The sequence below is a fragment of the Etheostoma spectabile genome, chromosome 2, assembly GCF_008692095.1.
Source record: "Etheostoma spectabile isolate EspeVRDwgs_2016 chromosome 2, UIUC_Espe_1.0, whole genome shotgun sequence".
In the NCBI taxonomy this organism is placed as follows: domain Eukaryota; kingdom Metazoa; phylum Chordata; class Actinopteri; order Perciformes; family Percidae; genus Etheostoma; species Etheostoma spectabile.
The window spans coordinates 9,663,129-9,684,561 of NC_045734.1; the positions used below are offsets into that span (position 1 = coordinate 9,663,129).

Consider the following 21,433-nt stretch of genomic DNA (forward strand, 5'->3'; position numbering starts at 1 on the left):
TATATATATAGTGCTTCCGAAACACACTTTCAGCAGCCGCAACAGAAATAATGTGTCTAAACACTCCCATACCTCTGGAAAGTAGTACATAGGTCCTCAGGAGGAAATTAAACAATGATATAATCTAATGAAAGAACGAGAGACTTTGAGACACAGATGATCTCTCCTGCTTGTGTACATACAGTATGTATTTGCAGTGGCTACCTTCTTTATGAAGTATATAATTGATGCTGCCAAATATTATTTATTGATTCAGTAATGATTTTGTAATTTGTAAAAAAAAAAGAAAAAGGAAAAAAAAGTTGCATTGCAAATAGGCTTTTTTCTTTAAGATGTTTGTATTTTTTTAAGCACTTTTTGATGTATTTTTCAACTCTACTGTTCAGCTGTTTGTCATTGTTCTAAACAAGTACTGATACATTTAGATTCTTTTTTCAAAATTTAAGCTTGATCACATTTACATTCATCATGCAGTCATTTCTTCAAGTCTTGATCTGCATTGGAAAGAATTACATGAACACATTGGTTGATTGACTCCACATTATATGCACGTTGCCTGTCGTTGACCTTTGTCAGCCTTACATGCATGTAGCTTAAGGAAGTGGTGACTGATTGGTATGTATACCTTGCTTCAGGAAGACCCGCTCCACTGGAGATAAAACCATTGCCGGAATGGGAGGAGCCCTGTACGCCTGTACGCTCGCCTGTCACACGGTCATTCGCTCGGGAGTAAGTATCTAGAATGATTCTCAGTATTTCTCATAGTTCTGCATTTTACCAATAGCTAAGGGCTTGTTCACACTACTCTGCTTAGAATTTTTTTTTTTTTTTTTTTAATGTCACTTGTTTCTTATTATTAGAAGGAGAGGAGTGCTTTTCAATGTTAAGAAAAATTGTTACTTTTCAGTGGAGCACAAGGCACAGGAAAATAAAAAAATGCTATACTTCATCTCCAGGTGACTAAAGCAGCTGATCTTGTTACGGAAACGGTGTGCATTGCTCTAACTGCTTGTTTTATTCCCACACAAAGATTTTCTCTTCTATTTTTGTTGTAAAAATCTTATTTGGTGTGAACATTCCCTTTTGTAGTGGACACAGTTAACTAAATAAGTAGGCACTAACACTTCATGCATTACTGTAGTCACCTTTAGACCAAAGTAGCACTGCTCCTACAAACTGGTCTGGGATATGCTTCAGAGCTACATTATACTGAATGAAGTTTGTTGTCTTATCTGGGATGAGGTGTAGTTCCGTGCTTTGTGCTGCAGGGACTCCCTTGGCTGCAATGGTTTATAGCTCTCGCTCTTGTGTCTTATGTGTTATATTTTTTTGCTCACCAGAGACTGCGTTTGTCTGGAAGTTGGTGTGTAAAAATTGTGAATGCTGCTCAGTCTCTCTAGGTTTCCAATGCCCACGAGACCCCCGTCAGTGCATAGTACGGCCTCCAGCACTGACTCTGAGGACTGGGATGAGAATTATGTACCCATGGTCTCTAATATGTCCACAGATGAACCAGTATGTAACACACAACTATCCTCTGATATACGAAGTTGCATGATTTTTTTTTCTTCTATTTTTAAATCGCAGATAATCAAAGCAACAAAAAGATGTGCTGACTGTCTAACTCGATTTTTATTGTGATCTGTTTTTTCGGGGTTTGTTGAAACCATTTAACACATATAATGTCCAAAGACAGAAAACAGATGCACCATAAATGCAGGAGAAAGTTTGTTTGAGTCAGACAAAAGTTTTCAGGGTTGATTACCATGCAACCAAGAATGTTAAGCTGTACTAGTTGTACAGAAAGTATTAGAAATGAGTTCTTGCTCCTCTCCCCAAGGCATACATTAGTGTAGACAAATTACTGGTTGCTGCAGATGGACTCCTCGACACTTCAACTCTTTTCTTTGCAGTTTCCTTTTGTTTTGCCGCTCTCTTTCCTTTTTGCTTTTCAGGTACTGTGTTCTTTGAAAAAAATGCTTGTTTTGTCAAATCAGTACCCTTACTGTAGTTCAAAAGATCCAGTCTTTTTGTTTTAGGCATTGGTTAAAATGTAATCAAAATAAAGTATATTTTAGTCAATAAGTAAAACCTGTGGAAACATGCACAATTGGCGAATGTACCCAGAATAATATTTGGTACATCAGCCGTAGACTGATGGGATAACTTTTTTTTTGTCTGAGATTCTTTCTCGTACAGTTTGGGTATTAGATGTACTGTATAATTTTCCTGTTTTTTCCTGCTAGAACAATTTAACCTTTTCCAACATTTGCTATGAAATTGTCTGCTGACTTCCTGTTTTTTCATCACTCGTGTTCATCTCTTTCTCCCTAGTTCCTTATTTCTTTGGCTTCACCAGGCTCTGGCTTCATCCATTTTCTTTTTCCTGCATTTTTGGTCTTGACCATCTGCTCTTTCTCTTTTTTTCCTTTGTCACGGCTTCCTTCTCACTCTGTGTAGAGAGGAGTCCTTCTACTGCACAGTCCCCATCACCCCTGTTAAGAGGGAGGTGGAGGAACTTGACACCGTAGAGGAGGTGAGCAGGGTGCCAGGTTAGACATGCATGGCTTGCCCTGTCAGAACGCCAGAGGTTACCCGTTTCCAGTGTTATCATTAGATCAGATATTCAGCAAGTACATACTTTGCTGTGCTTTTATGCCCCAACACCTGCTAGAAATTGTGGCTTGGATACAGAGTTTGCAGTGATTTTTAGATCCCATCACTTTCCTTACAATTAGTTTGTCCTATTTTTACCACCATCTTAGTTCTAATAACTCCACCCCACTTATAGTTACAATTTAACACTACCTATAGGTTAGACATGTACCTTAGTGTTGTCACAATACCAGTATTCTATCCTTATCTTAAATTTGATGTCATCACAAAGTGATGTCACTGACCCAGTGCTTTGTTTCAGTATAAAAATTAAGAAAAAGCACCATAAACTAAACAACAAAAATAATAATACAAAAAACCTTTTCAGAATTCATATTTAAAATATGTAAAAATCTGAGTTGCTTTGCAAAGTTATTTGTTTTTTATTGGATAGCTTTGAAACAACTGGAGTTTTGGCATGTTGGATTGGTGGGCATTTTTGTTGGCTGTATCAGCAAAATGATGAATTCATGCTTTAGCGAACAAACTGCCAGCCTGGTGCTTGTTTGATCCGGCAAGCTTCATGAAAAGATGTTTACTGATTAAACAAATCTATTCTCATAATTAAACAATGTTCAGCTTAGTTCTAAGTAGTGCTAGTATTCACTACTTGCCCCATGAATCCTCTGAAGTTGGGGTTGAATGCAGTTTGGGCTCACAGAACATACTTTGTGAAAGTACCAGCTTTTTGGGAAATCAAATTAAATCTTAGCAAACAAATGTTGGTTATTGTGACAATGCTAGATTTTATTAAATTATGAGCTGTTGTTTCACTGTCACTTACTCTGTGTTCTTCTGTCAATAAAAGCATTCTTTCCCGGCTTATGTAGAACATGAAGCTTGGTGCCCCCATGACTGCTGATGGTGGGAGCAGCCCTATGGTGAAGCCAAAGGGAGACAAACAGGTGGAGTACCTGGATTTGGATCTTGACCCTGGAAAGTCTACCCCACCTAGGAAGGTAAGAATTTACCGGCCCCCACATTCTGAACCATGTGTTCACAAGTCAGTTTAAAGGATCTTTAAGACTGGCCTTTTGCATGTTTTCGTTCTCCAGATAAAAAGCAATGGGACTGGAATGGCAGTGTCAGATGAGCGTGTTGACTATGTGGTTGTGGACCAGCAACGGACACAGGCCCTTAAGAGCACCCGGGAGGCCTGGAACGACGGCCGCCAATCCACAGAGACAGACACCCTTTCCAAAGGACCCAAGTGACCCTGTTGTCCCAACCACCATCCCACCACCCAAACTACCAAACCATTGGGGCATTTACACTAGTGTAGGCTCTGGTTTGTGCTTTGGGATGGTCCAGCTGTCATGTTTCACCTCAGCAAGATCCTTAATGTTTAGGGCCAGTGGAGCTTTGTAGCTTTCTATGTTTAGTTTACGCTGCTGTTAGATCTAGGGCAGCACTGTGTGTACAGTTGTAGGAAGGTGTGTGAGCCAGGAATAAGCTGCATGCAGTATGAAAGCAGGTGGAATGACTGGACTTGTCTTCGGGGTTTGACTTAAGCAGACTCACAAAACTTTGAACATTCACTGCCTCCTATATTGGATTAGAGTTTTTCACCTTTCTATGGCCGGTGGGCTGATCCACAGTTAACATTTCCTTAAATTATAATAATATTTGTTATTTTGGAGTGTAAGTGAAATCACATAATAAAATGATCACAATACTGTATCAGTGCAACACTCTACTACTTAGCATAGCTGGTTAACAGTGTTGATTTTTCAGTAGCTTCAGTTTGAGCGGAGTGAAGTTTCCATAGGCAGCAGTCACAGGTCAGTTTTACAATTTTTTACGTTGAGTTGGTTTGAATTGCTGAAACTCATCCTGATCTGTGCCTGAGGCATATTTCAAACCTGATCCTCAAGATAACCCAGTACGACAGAATTTTATAGTTTTATTACTTTATTCTTTGAATGCAAAGGCAGTTGAACTTGTTCATTTTACATGTAACCAAATGCTCAATGTAAGCTTTGGATTCACTCAAGGTTTAATCCACTGAACATGATTTGATTTCCGTTTACTTTGTACATGGAGATGCTTCAATCTGTTATAATGGAAGTGCAAAGACTGTACAAAAGTGTTATGTATATAAACACTAAAAGTGTCCTTTATTTGTATGGAATATCCAGCGTGTTTGACTCGAAGGTATGTGGATTCTGCAGGGTAGAATCCGGTACCTGTCTTAGGTGGTATCAGGACTTGTGATTAATGAATGAATTACTGTGAGTTTTGAAAAGAACGTGACAGGTTTTCTATAAGTTATACAAAGGTATCAAACTTAGGCTAGAGAGAGAAAATCAGGTACTAATAATACAACTATCCATTTCTAATTTATTTTTCAAGTTATTTCATCAGGTGGATGTTGTGTCCACTTTAGCTCAGTATTCTTGATTTATATGGAGGAACATTTGCAAAGGTCTATTAAAATGCTTAGTTTGACAAGTGCCGGTCAATTATGTTCACAAGTTCTTTGATATTCCTCATTTCTCTCTCTTCTTAGGTTTAATTTATTTCAAATTGAACTGGCATACAGTTTTGGGAAATTGACTGCCTCATGTAGTCAACTTGATACATTTTTTATAGACAGTGAAAATGTCTTTATGTCTGTATAAGTCTGTGCTTTACTAACCTGTGAACTCTCACTCAGAAATCCCAAGCATGTGTTACCACAAGATAAAATCATTGCTGTACATATTTTGCCATCAATTAGATTAACATGTATCATTTAAAAAATGTGCCTATTAAGTTATCTTCATTCTACTTCACTCTTTCCTCATTGCAGTCTCTTTGTGATACGGACTGCAAGGCCGATGATGCTTTATCTTTTTTAATGAATCTCGACAGAAAATGTAAATTTTAAAAGTGGACTAAATAAAATCCATCCTCTTATGCATGTGTTGTTTTTTCAATAGGATTTCCATTTTGATGAGGGAATCAAAATGGAAAAGAGAAGTTGGGGAAATTAACTGGAAGTAAAAATTCCTAAATTGAAGTAAGATTATGTCCTGTCCATGATGAGTGTTCTTTGTTTCCGTTTTTCTTTCTTTTAAATCACATTCGGATTGAAACATTGATTGTTAAACAAGCTTGCAGGACATGCACGCATCTTTTAATTCCTAGATTTTGTTAAGGGCAAAGTTTTAATAGACAACTAAATAATGAATAGTATTTTTTTAAACTAAATTTTCTAGACATTCTGAGCAATTATGGCCTGCAAGTATGATGTTATCATCAGAATACTTGTTGATCAAACAACCGTGTACATGTCTTCAATCGCCTAATAAGTATAAGTAAACTGAATATATCCAGAGTTTGTGCATTTCTGGATTCCCTTAAGACTTATATCTGGCTTTAACTAAAGTAGGCTACTCCGACAGCTGAGAAACAAATATTTTGAGCCGTCTTCCTAAACTATGTTTGTGACTTCTTAAACCAAACAAAGATGGCAGTATAGAATCAAGCCATGATCTTTTTGGACATGGGCAAACATGGTTATGATATAATATGAAATATAACATTGAGGGAAATTTGATTAATATAGTTGTAAATGTAATTCAGGTAGATATAGTTATAATATAATTATAAAAACTGTTAGAGTATTTTCCCTTTAACTTTATTGTGTAATTTCTCACATAAATTATAAAAAAGTATCATACTAATTAAAGATAAGACTTCATTCGTAATAGGTGATACCTTCTTATAGAATCAGGACAAAAGATATGTAATAAAATATAAGTAATATAGTTACATATAGTTGACATCCGCTGTATATTTGCTGAGGCTTGATACAAAATGAGAAAGGAGTTTCATTTCCGGTGGCCATTTTTGTTTATTACGCCATTAACTTAACTAAACAATTAAGGCTAACTGTTGCTTTCGTTCCTTCCAGAGCGGGTTTAAATTCTTTAAAACTGAATGAAATTATGCAGCGAGGGATTTTTTTTATCTGTTCCACTTGCAAGAATCTGGAAATGTCTTCAAAACAGCGGTAAGTGTCCATAACACATTTTGACGTGTTGGCTTAACGTTATCTCATTGAGAAAGAAATTGTCTTAGAAATGCATTGCATTAGCTTAACGCACTCCTTCATACAAATTTAAGTTGGCAAACGTTAATATAGAAGTCTCAAATGTAAAACAGAGACACAAACTGAACCGCATTCTTCATGTTTTACAGGTTTGGTTAACGGCTAACGTTAACTAGCTAGCGTTAATTAGCTTACGTTATTGAAACGATCTGCGACAGAGCAAGGTGGCAAACGACTAGCTAAATTAGTTGAGCATTAGTAGCTAGTTCGACAAAATGATCTTAACCTCAAAAAGGTAACTTAATTTTTTCAGATTTCCAATTAATTTACAATTTTAAAACAAACAATAGTATTATATAGTATATACAATATTATTAATTTGACACTTCAATTACCAGTATGCGTACCAGAGGCCTATCCTAAATCTCACCTCAGTGAAAGGATTAGAAACTAGAAATTTGAGTTTGAAAGATAATTTTTAACTTGAAACGGCACCATCGTTACAACTAGCTAAGTAAGCCCAGGAAGGTGATTGAAAGCCTCAGAAACACCTTATGTGGGACATTGTGTTAACATTTATTTTGTCAAATATCTGAAACGTTGTTTTCACTTTAAATTTAGCAGGTGTAACAGTTTGTTTCCGCAGTGTAAAATATACACTGCTAAGTGCTCAAGTGTCAAAGGAACTATAGGTTGCATCCAAGTTGTATTGAATCTGCTTGGTTTCACTATTTTTAGATTTGCTACAGTTTTCACTGTACAGCTCTATGAAGATCATTGTCATGGCAGACTCGAATCTTTCGAAATTTGAGCAATTTAAAGCATGTGTCAGTTTGCCCAGGAACCCAGATTAGAAATAAGATCTGTCCTGGTTGTAGTTTTAACCATCTGACCACTAGATAGAGCTGTTGTTTGAAGAACTATGTGGCTCTCCTTTCCCTTTGCCCACACCCCTCAGTGCAGTCGATTCTCTTCACATTCCTCTGTCTGAGGCTCTGCAGTACAGCCTAAATTAAATCAACAATTTCTTTACCATTAACTTAACAGGCCAAAGTGCTTATCTTCTGCAATGAGGCAATGGACCACAAAGGCCCTTGAAATCTATGTTTTACAAAAGGCCACTACAGGAGTAATTTGGGGTTGAAAAATTGTACTACCTTCTCATTTACACTCGGGTACATGCACTTTATTTTTATATTAGTACTAACCAAGGCTCAACACTCCCCTAATAGTGCCCTGAAGCACTGCACTACACTCAACACACATTTTTACAAATCTTTGTAAATGTGCTGCATTTTTCAAAAAAATGAAGCAATATTCATTTTGCAAAATGTGGAGGTGGTTATTCTTTTGAAGCAAAGGTTCTCATGGGATCCAAAGACCCCCAGAGAATCCTCTGGAATGGGTGGATTTCAGATATGTGCATGAGCGGGTCCGTCCCATATTAACTTGTCTTATATTGGTGATGTGTGTCTACTGATGTAAATATCTCAACCAGCTAATTATTATGAATTCAGTACAGGCCTCTAGTTTATTCAAATGCAACACATGAGCTGGCTTTACAGTCACATTTAAAGGTCCCATGACATGGTGCTCTTTGGATGCTTTTATATAGACCTTAGTGGTCCCCTAATACCATATCTGAAGTCTCTTTCCCAAAACTCAGCCTTGGTGCAGAATTACAGCCACTAGAGCCAGTCCCACAATGAGCCATTTCTGAGTCTGTACATTTTGAGGAGGCCCCCTCCCCCCCCCCTGGGCAAGGTGGAGGCTGGGGGTGCGGCCTTGACCAACTGGCACTTTGCTCGTTTGAAAGCCACGATGTCTCTCTTTCATGGGTGGGCCGAATTCTCTGGGCGGGCAAAGCAGAGAAAGGGGAGTTAACCTTGGCCCTTTATGACCTCATAAGGAGCAAGATTCCAGATTGGCCCATCTGAGCTTTCATTTTCTCAAAGGCAGAGCAGGATACACAGGGCTCGGTTTACACCTATCGCATTTTCTAGTCACTGAGGGACCATGGGCGGGCTGGGGGAACTCCTATTAATGTTAAAAAGTGAAATTCTCATGCCATGGGTCCTTTAATTCTTTAAATCTGTAGGGGTGTTACCATTCTCCAAATCTTCAATTACATTTTTAATTCTAATGTCACGCTTCCATTCCATTTTTTTTTTTTTTTTGTGACCAAACGTTTTTTTATTTCAAGATTACACACAATTACAAACAATATGCTGAGACATGAGAACGTGTCCCAGGACCAATAAAAAAATAAAAAACACACATTAAAGACGGGACGGAGGTAAACACAACAGCAGGAGTGACGTCCGGAGCTCACAAACACACGCAGAAACAGACGTACACAAGCAGACAGAAACACACAGACCGAAACAAGACAAGGGACCAAACGCAATTGGAACACAATTAGAGGCAAGATGGCCGCAGCACCAGTCTACAACATGGCCTTCAAGGAGTCAGCAATGCTGTACCAAGTATTCCAAGTTTTTTTTCTGGCGCTCCATTTACGCGAGCTGTAGACCGTTCTAAATATACAACATCCTAAAAAGAAAGGGTCCATGTACAAACAGACACCTTATGAGGCGGTTTCCAATGGGTTGCAACTCGATTCAATTCTCGTTTTTTTTTTTTTTAAGCACAGGTTGCTATGCCATTTTTAGACTAGAATATTATGCAATGTATCTGTTTGCAATTTACCACAGTACATTGTAAAATGAAAAACATTTACTTACACAAATTAGTGTTACAAAAAATTGGACAATAACCTGCTACTGTAACTGCAGTCCTCTTCACAGAAGATGACCTTCAAGTTCACAAATAAACCAACCAAAACAATAAAACAGGTTCTAGGATGCTAATTAAATGCCTTAAACCGGAGTTTTCCACCACTGAATAAGGTTGTATGTCTGCTGCTATGAATACGCCTAAGGCGCTTGTAATTACACTTGCACGAGTTGAGTTACTTGGAAGTTTAATTCCAAATCAAAACGGAAGAGTAGTTTGTGTTGTTGGTTTAAAAGATACATCTGTTTTTTGTGGTGCCTGTGGAAACGTGCTGCCATGTTAGTCGTGTTGCCAGTGGGATAATATGGCACCTAGAAGAGCTTGAAAACTGATTTATTTAGTTATTTTTTGTTGACAACGCAAACGTCAACATAACACACTGGAAATCCGAAATATTTCCACACCAGGGGGCTCAAGTTCTGTGGATGGGTCTCCTGCTTCTGCAGTTGCCATCCTATCTTTTCTTTTTACTGGATGGGATGTTAGGGCCGTGACACACCAACCCGATGATTGTCCAGACGGTCTGGCGAGGTCCGTGTCTCAAGTGTGTTTGGTGTGTTCCGAGGACTTTTTTTTTGACCAACTCGGGGAGACTGATCAGTCCAACTGTCTTTTCTGCCGACGGTCAATCTGTCAGGGGCTTTAGAGGGTACGACTCGCAGCACTTCCACTCATGTGTTTTTTCCGGTTGGCAGAATGTGAAATGGGGGCGTGCAAGGCAATGTGAGTGGGCGCAGTCCCGCGGGTCAGCTCCTGTTCATTGGGCGTGTTCATCATGCCTAGTTCAATAACTTTGGATTCGGCTGCAATGTTTAAATGTTTACTATGACGTTTTAAACCAAGACCCTTTCAAGTGTAAGTTGATGTACCCCCAAAAAAAATTATCTTCTGAAAATATAGAAGTTTCTTTTGCCATGCATAGTCTTTGGGATGGTTGCATGGTTGCATTAAGACATGGCGCTGTTCCTGGGGGCTTGTTTAGCTGCTTGACAAGCCGACGGGGCGTGGCAGTATTGACGATTCCATTTTTTAATTCAATATTAAAGATTGTGAATTAATTTCGATTTCAAATCTAAATCGTGACACCCTGAGTACTCTACATCTTGAGAAATACTCCATTCTACATATGTCTGTCTTACATTGCATTGGCCATATGTAACTTTTAATCTCTATGTAAATCGTAATAAAGTTCACATTGGGATAGGATTGTGTTTGCTACTATGACATACAGCAGATTGTAAAATATTGCCATCAGGTGGTTTAATGCTTTGTTCAAATGGAATTTTTAAAGTTTTTATGTCGCTGTCAGACGTAGCTGATGGGATGACAGAGGAACATTCGGCAGTTTGCAGGTTTTAACTCATTTTCTTTTTAAATTCTACTTTTTCAATGTTCATGTGAGTGGCTGGTTTGGCACTGTGTGATAACTATATTACTGGTAATGTCATCATCGAGGGCTTTGCCAGGGTTATTTTCATGTCATGCTTGACCTTCTCTCTCTCTCTCTCTCTCTCTCTCTCTCTCTCTCTCTCTCTCTCTCTCTCTCTCTCTCTCTCTCTCTCTCTCTCTCTCTCTCTCTCTCTCTTCCCTCCCCCCCTCCCTCTCTCTCCATTTTGCTGTACCTTTGGCACTGTGTGAGTAATGGAGCAGGGAGAGAGTCTCTGGCTTCTTAACAGGGCCAGCGGAATAATTATGAGGCGAGCTGAGACGCTGTTTCTGGGCAGCAGGGCGCTTGTGAGCTTTTTTTGGCCTAGTCTGTCCTCCGGGACCTCTGCGTGGACTGATGGGAGCAGTCTGTAAGGTGGCCTGGGGTGCTGTCCTGTTGGGCCTGGTACAGTGGTGGGAACAATGACATGATAAACCATGTAAAACATTTTCAAAACCAATTTAGGGAACTGTCTAGTTGATTCTTCAAATACTGTATAGGTGGTGATTTGAACAGAAAATTGCAATGTGCTCTTGTCAACAAAATTTGGTGCCTGGTTAATTAACACCATTAGTATGAGTGAAAAGTCAGCACTATAGACTTCAGTAAATTATGCAGATGCGTGTCATAATAATGGGGAACACACTGCAAGTGTTGAAAATTAACATTCCTCAAGAGACATGTTTGGCCTAGCGGGCATCACTGGACTGCTAGAGCAGTTAATTGATGGGGTAGTGGCAGCTTCATGCCCCCTGCTGGTTACAGTTGCAACAAGAGCACAACCAATACCATAATTGATATCTCAGAGATTAAATGTCATAAATTAAACAATATACATGGGATCACATAACGTATAACAAACACATGTTTTTAATGAAATGGTAAAGAATTGTGACTACGGTATTTTTACCAAGTGGCATTACAGTTGGTATAAAGAAGATACAACAGCACCACCATTATGTGTCAAATCATTACAGAAATTATCTCAGGGCGCTTTACAGATAGAGCAGGTCTAGACCACACTCTATAATTTAAAGAACCAACAATTCCTCCAAGAGTAAAACCACTTAGTATAGCGGCCTCAAACAGAACCTGGCTCTAGATTGATGGCCATCTACCTCAATGAGAGAGCGAGTACCTAACTTTAATAAATGAAGAAATATGACTCATAGTAATTATAGCAGTGGGTATAATATAAAGACAAGATGAGCAGTGGGAATTATAGTATTGGTTAGGTGTGTGTGTGTGTGTGTGTGTGTGTATGTGTGTGTGTGTGTGTGTGTGTGTGAGAGATAAACAGTTAAGTCTTTTAAACTGATTTTTAAATCAATCTGCAGGTGAGATGCTATTGATAGACTACACTGACTTACAGATGTTTGGCATGCAATACAGCATTCTGATTCGCCATCTTAAAAGGATACTTCACGATTAGCATTAAGCTTTGTATCAGTAGAAACCCGGTAGTATTTCAAATGGCCGTGCTTCCCTCCCTAATGTCCCCCTGTTACGAGATAGCTGTATTGTGTGTCTGGAATAAAACCTATGATAATGCGTTGTTTTGTGTCATCGGAGGCTTTATTACTTTAAATTTCTTTTTAGTTTTTTTTTTTTTGGCTGTAGTCTCTGCCAAAATACCTCTGAGGATGATGCAATGACAATAAAATGCAACACCCATACAAAGCTTGAAGTACCTTTAAAACGTACATATTTTCTAGTTTCTTCACTCCTCATGCTGCGAGCTAATATCTTTGAGTAGTGGCCAAAACAGATTTGAGGACTCCATATTGGATTTTAGATAACACTGATCAACATTTTTCACAATTTTATAGACCAACAACTTGATTTTCGATTAATCAAGAAAATCAACAGATCTGAAAGAACCATGGTTGCATTATATGATATTATCTACATGCCACATTAAATATCAAGAGAGACTTAAAACCTTTAAATAAAGCTAAATTCTCTTGACTGAGAATTATTGTATGACTTTTTACTTTCCCCTTACACTAACATTGAGAATAATGACTACTAAAATCCATTAATGTGCCTTTATAAGCAGTGGTATTCACAGTGGCTAAAGTGCAGATAGAAAATCCGCCTTTTAATGTTTGTCATTTAGACATTTAGTATGAAACAACAGCAACCAAGTTTAATTTCTTCCTTGGGCAAATTAACACAAAATAATTCATAAAACACAATTAGAAAAAAGCATGAATGCACTTTCACTTGAATATGAGTAAACTGCATTTGAATGCTATTAATGCCTTTTATTCAACCGCTGAAATACGGCATCACTTTAGTTCACTACATGACCAAGGTGAGTCCTCTGCAGATAAACAGCCATAGAAGAATGCTGCATTTGGATTGGGAAGAACACTGATCATATCACTCCACCTCTCTCAAATCAGAACTTGCTCATTCATTCCTACTTTTCTATCACCTCCTCCTGTGCCATACTACTAAATGTAAACACCATAGATCAGCCGTTTGTGAGAACGCTGATATTCTATATAAACCACTGACTGTTCATTATTAGTGAGCATGTTGGGCAAAAGTTTCATTACCCACTCGGTATTAGTGCAGATGCAGCATGCTTCAGGCCCATGTCACAAAGAAACTGAACACCTAAGCATCATTTCCAATGGAAACTTAGAGGGAAACATAGCCTCCGTCCCGCTTCTCTCTCCCCTCTGCTCCTATAAATCAGTCGTCATTGTCATGACAACTGGACAGACTCCAATTTTAAAAAGGCATTTCCCATGCCAAGCCGGGACACATAAAATGTACCCCTAAACATATCCTGACTTGATGTTTTCACTGCTATTCATATTGGCAACTGTTAAACTGATTTTTTTGTGGGAGCCTATAACTTCAGAATGCACCCTTTTTGTATGATTGATTTATTTGCACACAACTAATGTAGCTTTTCCTTTAGCCACATCCTGTTATTCTGATAAGCTGAAGGGCTGGATATTGACAGAAGCCTGGGTACAATGCCATATAATGGAGCTGCACTGATGATTGGAACACAACTCCAAATCCACACACTTAATTCAGATAAGCACTGGTGTGGAATTTCAGGGCTAAATACGATAACCAATAATATTCCTTTTACAATTACAAAATACAAAAAAGAAACAAAAAAGGGTTTATTACCCCAACGCCAATACCAAAATAGAAAAAAAAAAAGAAAACCATTTTTTTCTAATATTTGAATTCAACAGATACTACAACAACACAACAACTAACAACTGATACTAACAGACAGGAATGCCATTTTGAAAGATTTCATTAGAGCTTAAAAATAAATTTGTCAAAAATAATTAACAATTATGCCCTTAATTCATTATTTCATCATGTGTGCTGCTTTTCTTTAACATGACTGAATAAATTTGCATTTGAGTAAAGGGATGTAGTTTTCTTTGCTTAGCGGACTGTTCTAGCTGTTCTATAATTGCCTCACACACGTCATTAAATCGACATTTCTTATATTATTTATCAAAAATCTCATTGTGTAATAATATTTTGTTAAAAGCACCAATTGACAATCCTACAATATCGTCCCAATATCGACATCGAGGTATTTACTCAAGATATTGTGATATCATTTTCCCCATATACCAAGCCCTATAACATACCTTTCCAATTTAAGAAAGAATTTATTTTAATTCAAAAACATATCTAGTATCTATAGGTAAACATAAATAATCTCACCATAACTGTTGATCAACTAAGTACCAAAAGTCAATAAGTCACAGAGCTCAAATGTACTTACAGGATAGTATCAGCTATGTCATGACTGCTGTTCAAAAACTACTGCAAGAATACTGTCTCAATTATTCTTTTAAATAAACAGCATGTTCTTTAGTTGTCACTGGTCACACTGATTATGGCAGCAGAAGCTGAGATTCTCTAAATATTCTGGCAATTCAGATGTGAACAAGATCAATAGATGACCTCAAAAAGCAGATAATGATCTCACTACTATAGGGGCAAAATGATGACAGTGTGAATTAATGAATCTATTCACTGTAGCTTAGATTGAGATTTTGAGCAGAGGAACTAATAGATCTTTCTGCAGGAGAAAGATGTGGCGATAACATACACTGAAACTTTAGGGTATTGACAATGGAAACCAAATGAGGGGAGAGCAACTGTCAAATCATCCCTGCATCAAGCCAGCTCACTGCTCTATAGGCCTCCAGCTTATCGGAGTCCCTTTCGATGGCAAGCCTAGTCTTAAAGTAAATTGCTGATTCTCGAAACTTTTGACAAGGCCTATTACACCATGGAGCTGCTTTCACTGGGAAACAGAGCAGAACTGAGCCGTGTTTACTGTCAATGTACCCCCAGCAACCCCTGTTAACAGCACTTCAGGCAACTCATATGTGATGAGATGGCAGCTTCATCAGGAATTGTCACGTAGTGTCAATGACCTAATCACAGCACCATGATCTAAAAAGCATAACTATAAGTGGTCGATGTTGCAGGGTAAAACAGCTTTCATCATTATTGACAGCATATTACAAGACCAGTAGATTTTTACGGCTAGACCTAACTTGCATCTTATCCAAGAGTAATATATTTTCAAATCTGCTTATTAGCATCTTAGTATATGATCCATATACTGTATGATGTGTTTTCCTTGAGACTGTAAATGATGATGAATCTTGTTTTTACGATGGGAACATTAAATCACATCATTTTGAGTATTTTTTACTTAACTAGTTTCTTAGGTGCTTGTATTCCAAGATATATTTATATTATATATATTATATTATATATTATATATATATTATGAGAGCTCAATCGAAAGGCTTTTAAGGCCAATATAATATTTGGGAATTTCAAATTCAATATGCCGATTTATATTAAAACAAACGCGTTACAAAACAAACAGATTTCCCTAACATTAGTTTTATTTGTAGTTAGTTATTTATTGATTTTCTCACTAAAATAATATAATTTGTTTTATTGTCACAACAGAACAAGGATCTAAAAAATATATTAAAGTTCTGATAAATAAATGTATAATACAAATTTAAGATATGAAACTTAGTCCTTTGAACAAAAACACATCAACAATAAAAATCATGTTGCCACAAACGTTGTAGCGCGCCCTCTGGTGGACAAACTATGCAACGCCAATGCTCATAACATGGATGACAGTCAACTTTCAAATTATTTATTTATCATTATAAATGATTTTGATGAACAACATTTCAAAAATAAAAAATAAATCTGCCATTTTAAGTGTTGATAGTGTAAATCAGGAATGTCTATTCGGCCAATAATATTGCCGCTATATCATTGGGCTCTAAATATATTATATATCATAGATATATATATATATATATATTATATATATATATATATATATATATATAACATTATAATTACACTCACGGCCACTTTATTATACACCTGTCCAACGCTCGTAACACTTAATCTAAGCACCAATCACATGGCGGCAACTCCGTGCATTTAGGCATGTAGACATGGTCAGAAATCTCCTGCAGTTCAAACCAGCATCAGTATGGGGAAGAAAGGTGATTGAGTGACTTTGAACGTGGCATGATTGTTGGTGCCAGAAGGGCTGGTCTGAGTTTTCAGAAACTGCTAATCTACTGGGATTTTCCCGCACAACCATCTCTAGGGTTTACAGAGAATGGCCGAAAAGAAAAAACATCCAGTGAGCGCGGTTCTGTGGGCGAAATGCCATGTTGATGCCAGAGGTCGAGGAGAATGGCCAGACTGGTTCGAGCTGATAGAAGGGCAACAGTGACTCAAATAACCACCCGTTACAACCAAGTGGGCAGAAGAGCATCTCTGAACGCACAGTACGTCGAACTTTGAGCAGATGGGCTACAGCAGCGAGAACCACATCGGGTGCCACTCCTTTCAGCTAAGAACAGGAAACTGAACTACAATTTGCACAAGCTCATCGAAATTGGACAATAGAAGATTGGAAAACGTTGCCTGTCTGATGAGTCCTGATTTCTGCTGGGACAGTCGAGGTAGGGTCAAATTTGGCGTCTACAACATGAAAGCATGGATCCATCCTGCCTTGTATCAACGGTTCAGGCTGGTGGTGGCGGGGTCAGGTGTGAATATTTTCTGGCACTCTTTGGGCCCCTTGGTACCAATTGAGCATCGTTGCAACGCCACAGCCTACTCTGAGTATTGTTGCTGACCATGTCCATCCCTTTATGACCATAATGTACCCAACTTCTGATGGCTACTTTCCAGGATATGCGCCATGTCATAAGCTGGAATCATCACAGACTGGTTTCTTGAACATGACATGAGTTCGCTGTACTCAAATGGCCTCCACAGTCACCAGATCTCAATCCAATAGAGCATCTTTGGGATGTGGTGGAACGGGAGATTCGCTCATGGATGTGCAGCCAAATCTGCGGCACTGTGTGATGCCATCATGTCAATATGGACCAAACTCCCTGAGTTGCTTCCAGCACCTTGTTGAATCTATGCCACGAAGAATTGAGCAGTTCTGAAGGCAAAGGGTCCAACCCGTTACTAGCATGGGGTACCTAATAAGTGCGTTGAGTGTAATATATATATATATATATATATATATATATATATATATATATATATATATATATATATAATATATATATATATATATATATATATATATATATATATTCCAGACTGGCGAGCTCCAAGCTCATAAACAACCAGCTCCACAGGTGAACAGCTGACACACCACAAAACAAAAAGTGAAAACAGAGGCAGAAACATATCCAGATACATCCAACAGCACTCAAGGCCATCTATATTTGAGTCAAGGGATTCCTACAGTGAAGGCTCTGAGGCAATAATACCATGCCACCTTCATTCAGCTGCATAATCAAAGACTGATTCCACAACTGAGGTCCCCTTCTCCCCAGCAATTAATACTGCACTTACAATAACTTCAGATTATCTGCTAATCTACATGTTTATTATTAGCAAAATTCTATCATAAATCACTTGACTTTTTGTGGCAACATTTATATATTGTGCATGGGAAGACTGATGTCCTAAGCATAAAAGGCCAGTATCAGGAGGATGGATTAGTATGATCTGCAGGCAAATTCTTTAAGCTATTAAAAATTAATAGAACCTCGTTATGCAGTGTAAAGTTAGTATCTAGAGCAATGGAGTTGTGCAGTTATATCCTTGGTAATATAATAATCTCACGCTTAGTTAATGGACCTGTGCAAATGTGCAATAAATGCAGTGAAACTGTGAAGTGGAAAATGACGCAAATCATAAGCTGATTTGCGATTCCCCATTGAAAAATACAATACCCCTCCTTCCAATACTGTAATGGTTTTACTGCTCCGAATCTCTGCTGATGACATTGCAGTCGCACACAAAACTCAATCCTCAAGCCTCGCTAAATCTGATTAGTGCCAGCTTTGGTGGAGTGAGCGAGAGGTTTTTGCTATCACTCACATTTTTTCTCGTTTGGTCCGTTGCCAGGAAGTGGGATTCAGAGTATAATGTCAAAGACAGGGAACAGGCAAGCAGGTAAGGCCAATTTTTTGCTAAGTGATAGGGACTCGCCAAGGGAGTGAGATTTGCTCTGATCTCAAATATACAAAAATCATAACTAGGAAATGTGCTTTTTTTCCTTCTGTACAGGACAATGCTTTTCTGCACTGACAAGGATGATGGGCACAGAGTATTGAATATTCAACAAATCCACATAGCTCTACATAGCATCAGTCACATTATCGGCTGGAGAGAGATCGGCTTAAGGTGTAGCTCCTGGCCCAAATTGTCAAATAGTTTTGTTTTATATGGTCCCAACTTTGATATTTTACCACTTTGTGCTCGTTCGAGTTACTTGAAGCAGATGGCAAAAAGAACAAAGTTCCACGCGGCGACACAGACGCCATTACAGAGCATTGTTGGGAACAGAAAGGCTACCTCAGCCATGCTTTTCTCAGATTCAACAGATGGGGATCTAAGTGCTATCCATGCCCAGCTAGCATTGCTGACTGCAAGCCTTGGCTCTATCAGATCTACATGAATGATCTAAAATCCACCGTGAAAAGCAACGCAAGTATCATGACCACGCTTTTCAAAGCTGGAGGTGAAGCTAGCAGAGAACACACCACTACAATCGCACGTTGTTTTCAACGTCCTCCACTACACAACCAGGCAGGCGGTCCTACAAGCTGAGGGGAGATCTCCACTCGTCATTCAGGTCCGAAAATTCGCTTCTCCCTGGATTACACAACTTTACGGTCAAGCAGCGGCAAGCCTTCTATCAAACCATGGATTCTGCGCACTCAAGGGTTGGGTTTTTTTCCCTTCTTTTTTGCTACTGCTGGCTAGAGATTCCTCTCCAACGTGTTTGTTTTTGCTTTTTTTTTCTTGTTCCTGTGACGGAAATGCGTTTATTCTGATGGTATTTTTAGTGTGGAACCAGTTGCTGTTGCAACCGGTATTTATGGACTGTAGCCTTGGCTACAGCCCGGACTTCAACCTGCGCATGTGATTGGTCCCTTGTCTTGTCGGTCCATGTGTGTAAATTGTGTTTGTCTTTTCTGCATGTGTTGTTTTGTCTCCCTCCCTCCCAGCTTTCTTCTATTTTTGGCTCGGGACGCATTCCTGTCTCAGTGTGTGCTTGTAATTGTTTGTTATTTTTTTTAATATAAAAAAACAAAACCACAATTTGATCCCAAAATTTTTTCACATTGAAACAAAAATATCATTCTTTTTCTGTTTGGTTTGTTACACCACAGATGTTTTTTTCTAATGTCTATCCACCTCGATCGATTCTACAATGGTGCTTGGGAAAGTAAGTGTCGAGGACATTGCTGTACGGCTGACTAGAGTTGGACAAGGAGGAAAATTGATTTTGTCTGGACGAGCAAAAAAAAAAAAAAAAAAAAAAAAAAAAAGAATAGTCTCTGGACTCACTGAGAACTGAAGCTATTTGTCAGTTGTGTGGCTGGCCCTGCCTTATGTGATTAGAGGTTTGAAACAGAGAGGAAGAGAAAAAAACTGGACAAGCATGAGAGACCAAAAAGGACACATAGCGGACAAAATGAGAGGTTGGTTGGGCTGGGTTAGAGAATGACGACTGGCTGCCAGGATTGGAAATGACAAAGATCTACAGTTGCGGAACAGAACTAAAGATGACTCATCCGGGCTGCCGGACTCTGTAACGAGATGCATTTGATCAAGTACCTCCAAATCAGGATGCTTATTCAGAAAGAGAGAGTAGAGCTCGATCAATAGTCAACAAAATATTGGCAAGGGACAAACTTATACGTGGCCACTGTGTAAATCCAAAGTAAATATAGCCGCAAAAAACCTCATAACATGGAAAATATATATGTCATCGGAGGAAAAGTAATAAACAAGACAAGTGATGATACTAATCAAAAGAAAGATATCAGTAGGTCATGTATACTCGATACTCACATTAACTCGATAGTACTAATAATAATACACACTCCTGACAGACAAACATGTAGGGCTGTGCATTAATGAATTTTGGTCGTGTTCAATTTCGGCTCCCACGATTACCAAAATAGTACAATCGGTAAAAACGATTATTTTGCCAGTTCTGTTTGTAATTCCTTGTGTGTTCTGAATGGCGCGCGCGCACACACGTCATGCGCACTCCGCCCCTCCCGAAGCCAAACGCTTTCAGCCTACACTGTCAGGGAGGCAGGTCGCGTGCATGTTACTCGCTGGAATTTAAAAACTTAGCGAGAGTAAAGATGGCAGAAGGGGCAGCCACAGCAGCGTTTGGTAAGCAAAAAAGGCAAACAACTCCATTGTCTGGGAACAGTTGGCTTCGAGGAATCCGACGACGAGCAGAAACATGCTACGTGCAAGATTTGCTACATGGTAGTGGCTGCAAGTAAAGGAACAGCACGAATTTGTTTAACCACTTGAAAATTAAACACAGAGCGACCTATGACAATTTAATAAGAAACGAAACGGCAATCCACTCCCTCAACATCCTCCGTACCCAGACATCCATACAAACACACTGTACAGCGCACCTCCTTTCCGTTGAATTCGGAAAGCAACAAATAATAACCGAGTCTGTTGCCTATTATTTAGCTAGAGACATGCGCTAATAGTTAACTTGTTTGCTGTTATGCTGGGGCCTGATGATGGGCTAGCCTTTTATATTCGTGGATTGAGTTGCTGGAATTTGTTATATTGCCAAAATTGTGCCTACTGTTTTAAAGAGATTGTGGAAGTAAATACAGGAAATAATACTTTTTACTTTGATTTGAAATTTATATTATTTTAATAGTTCAAAAAGTAGCCTACAATAATGTTCAGTTTTAAGAATTGTTGAAAGGGTTCTTTTTAATAAATGCAGCATGTTTATAAAGTCATATGAAATAATCGTGTTACATAATCGTGATTTCAATATTGACCAAAATAATCGTGATTATGATTTATCCCAAAATCGAGCAGCCCTAAACAGGTGCTAACAGACCTAAAGTATATCATGCACAACATCCCAATTCTTC

The 21,433-nt window shown here is 38.5% G+C and overlaps 2 protein-coding genes across 14 annotated transcripts in view; both read left to right on the forward strand.

The window, feature by feature from the left end:
- Window positions 1-5,553, forward strand: part of gab1 (GRB2-associated binding protein 1) — a 53,725-nt gene extending 48,172 nt beyond the window's left edge. For 8 of the 12 annotated variants that reach the window (XM_032542810.1, XM_032542809.1, XM_032542835.1 and 5 more), the window contains 4 exons: window positions 636-729; window positions 1,392-1,515; window positions 3,486-3,614; window positions 3,711-5,553. In XM_032542810.1, coding sequence (XP_032398701.1) covers window positions 636-729; window positions 1,392-1,515; window positions 3,486-3,614; window positions 3,711-3,869 — 506 coding nt within the window. In that variant the 3' untranslated portion in view covers window positions 3,870-5,553. Of the gene's footprint in view, window positions 1-635; window positions 730-1,391; window positions 1,516-2,460; window positions 2,537-3,485; window positions 3,615-3,710 lie in introns of those variants that run through there. The other 4 variants (XM_032542815.1, XM_032542845.1, XM_032542882.1 and 1 more) reach the window with 2 other exon arrangements.
- A 935-nt stretch (window positions 5,554-6,488) lies between these two features.
- Window positions 6,489-21,433, forward strand: part of inpp4b (inositol polyphosphate-4-phosphatase type II B) — a 244,533-nt gene continuing 229,588 nt past the window's right edge. The window contains exon 1 of one of the 2 annotated variants that reach the window (XM_032499725.1): window positions 6,489-6,652. The gene's annotated coding sequence lies outside the window, so the exon portion shown is untranslated. The remainder of the gene's footprint in view (window positions 6,653-21,433) is intronic. The other variant, XM_032499734.1, reaches the window with a different exon arrangement.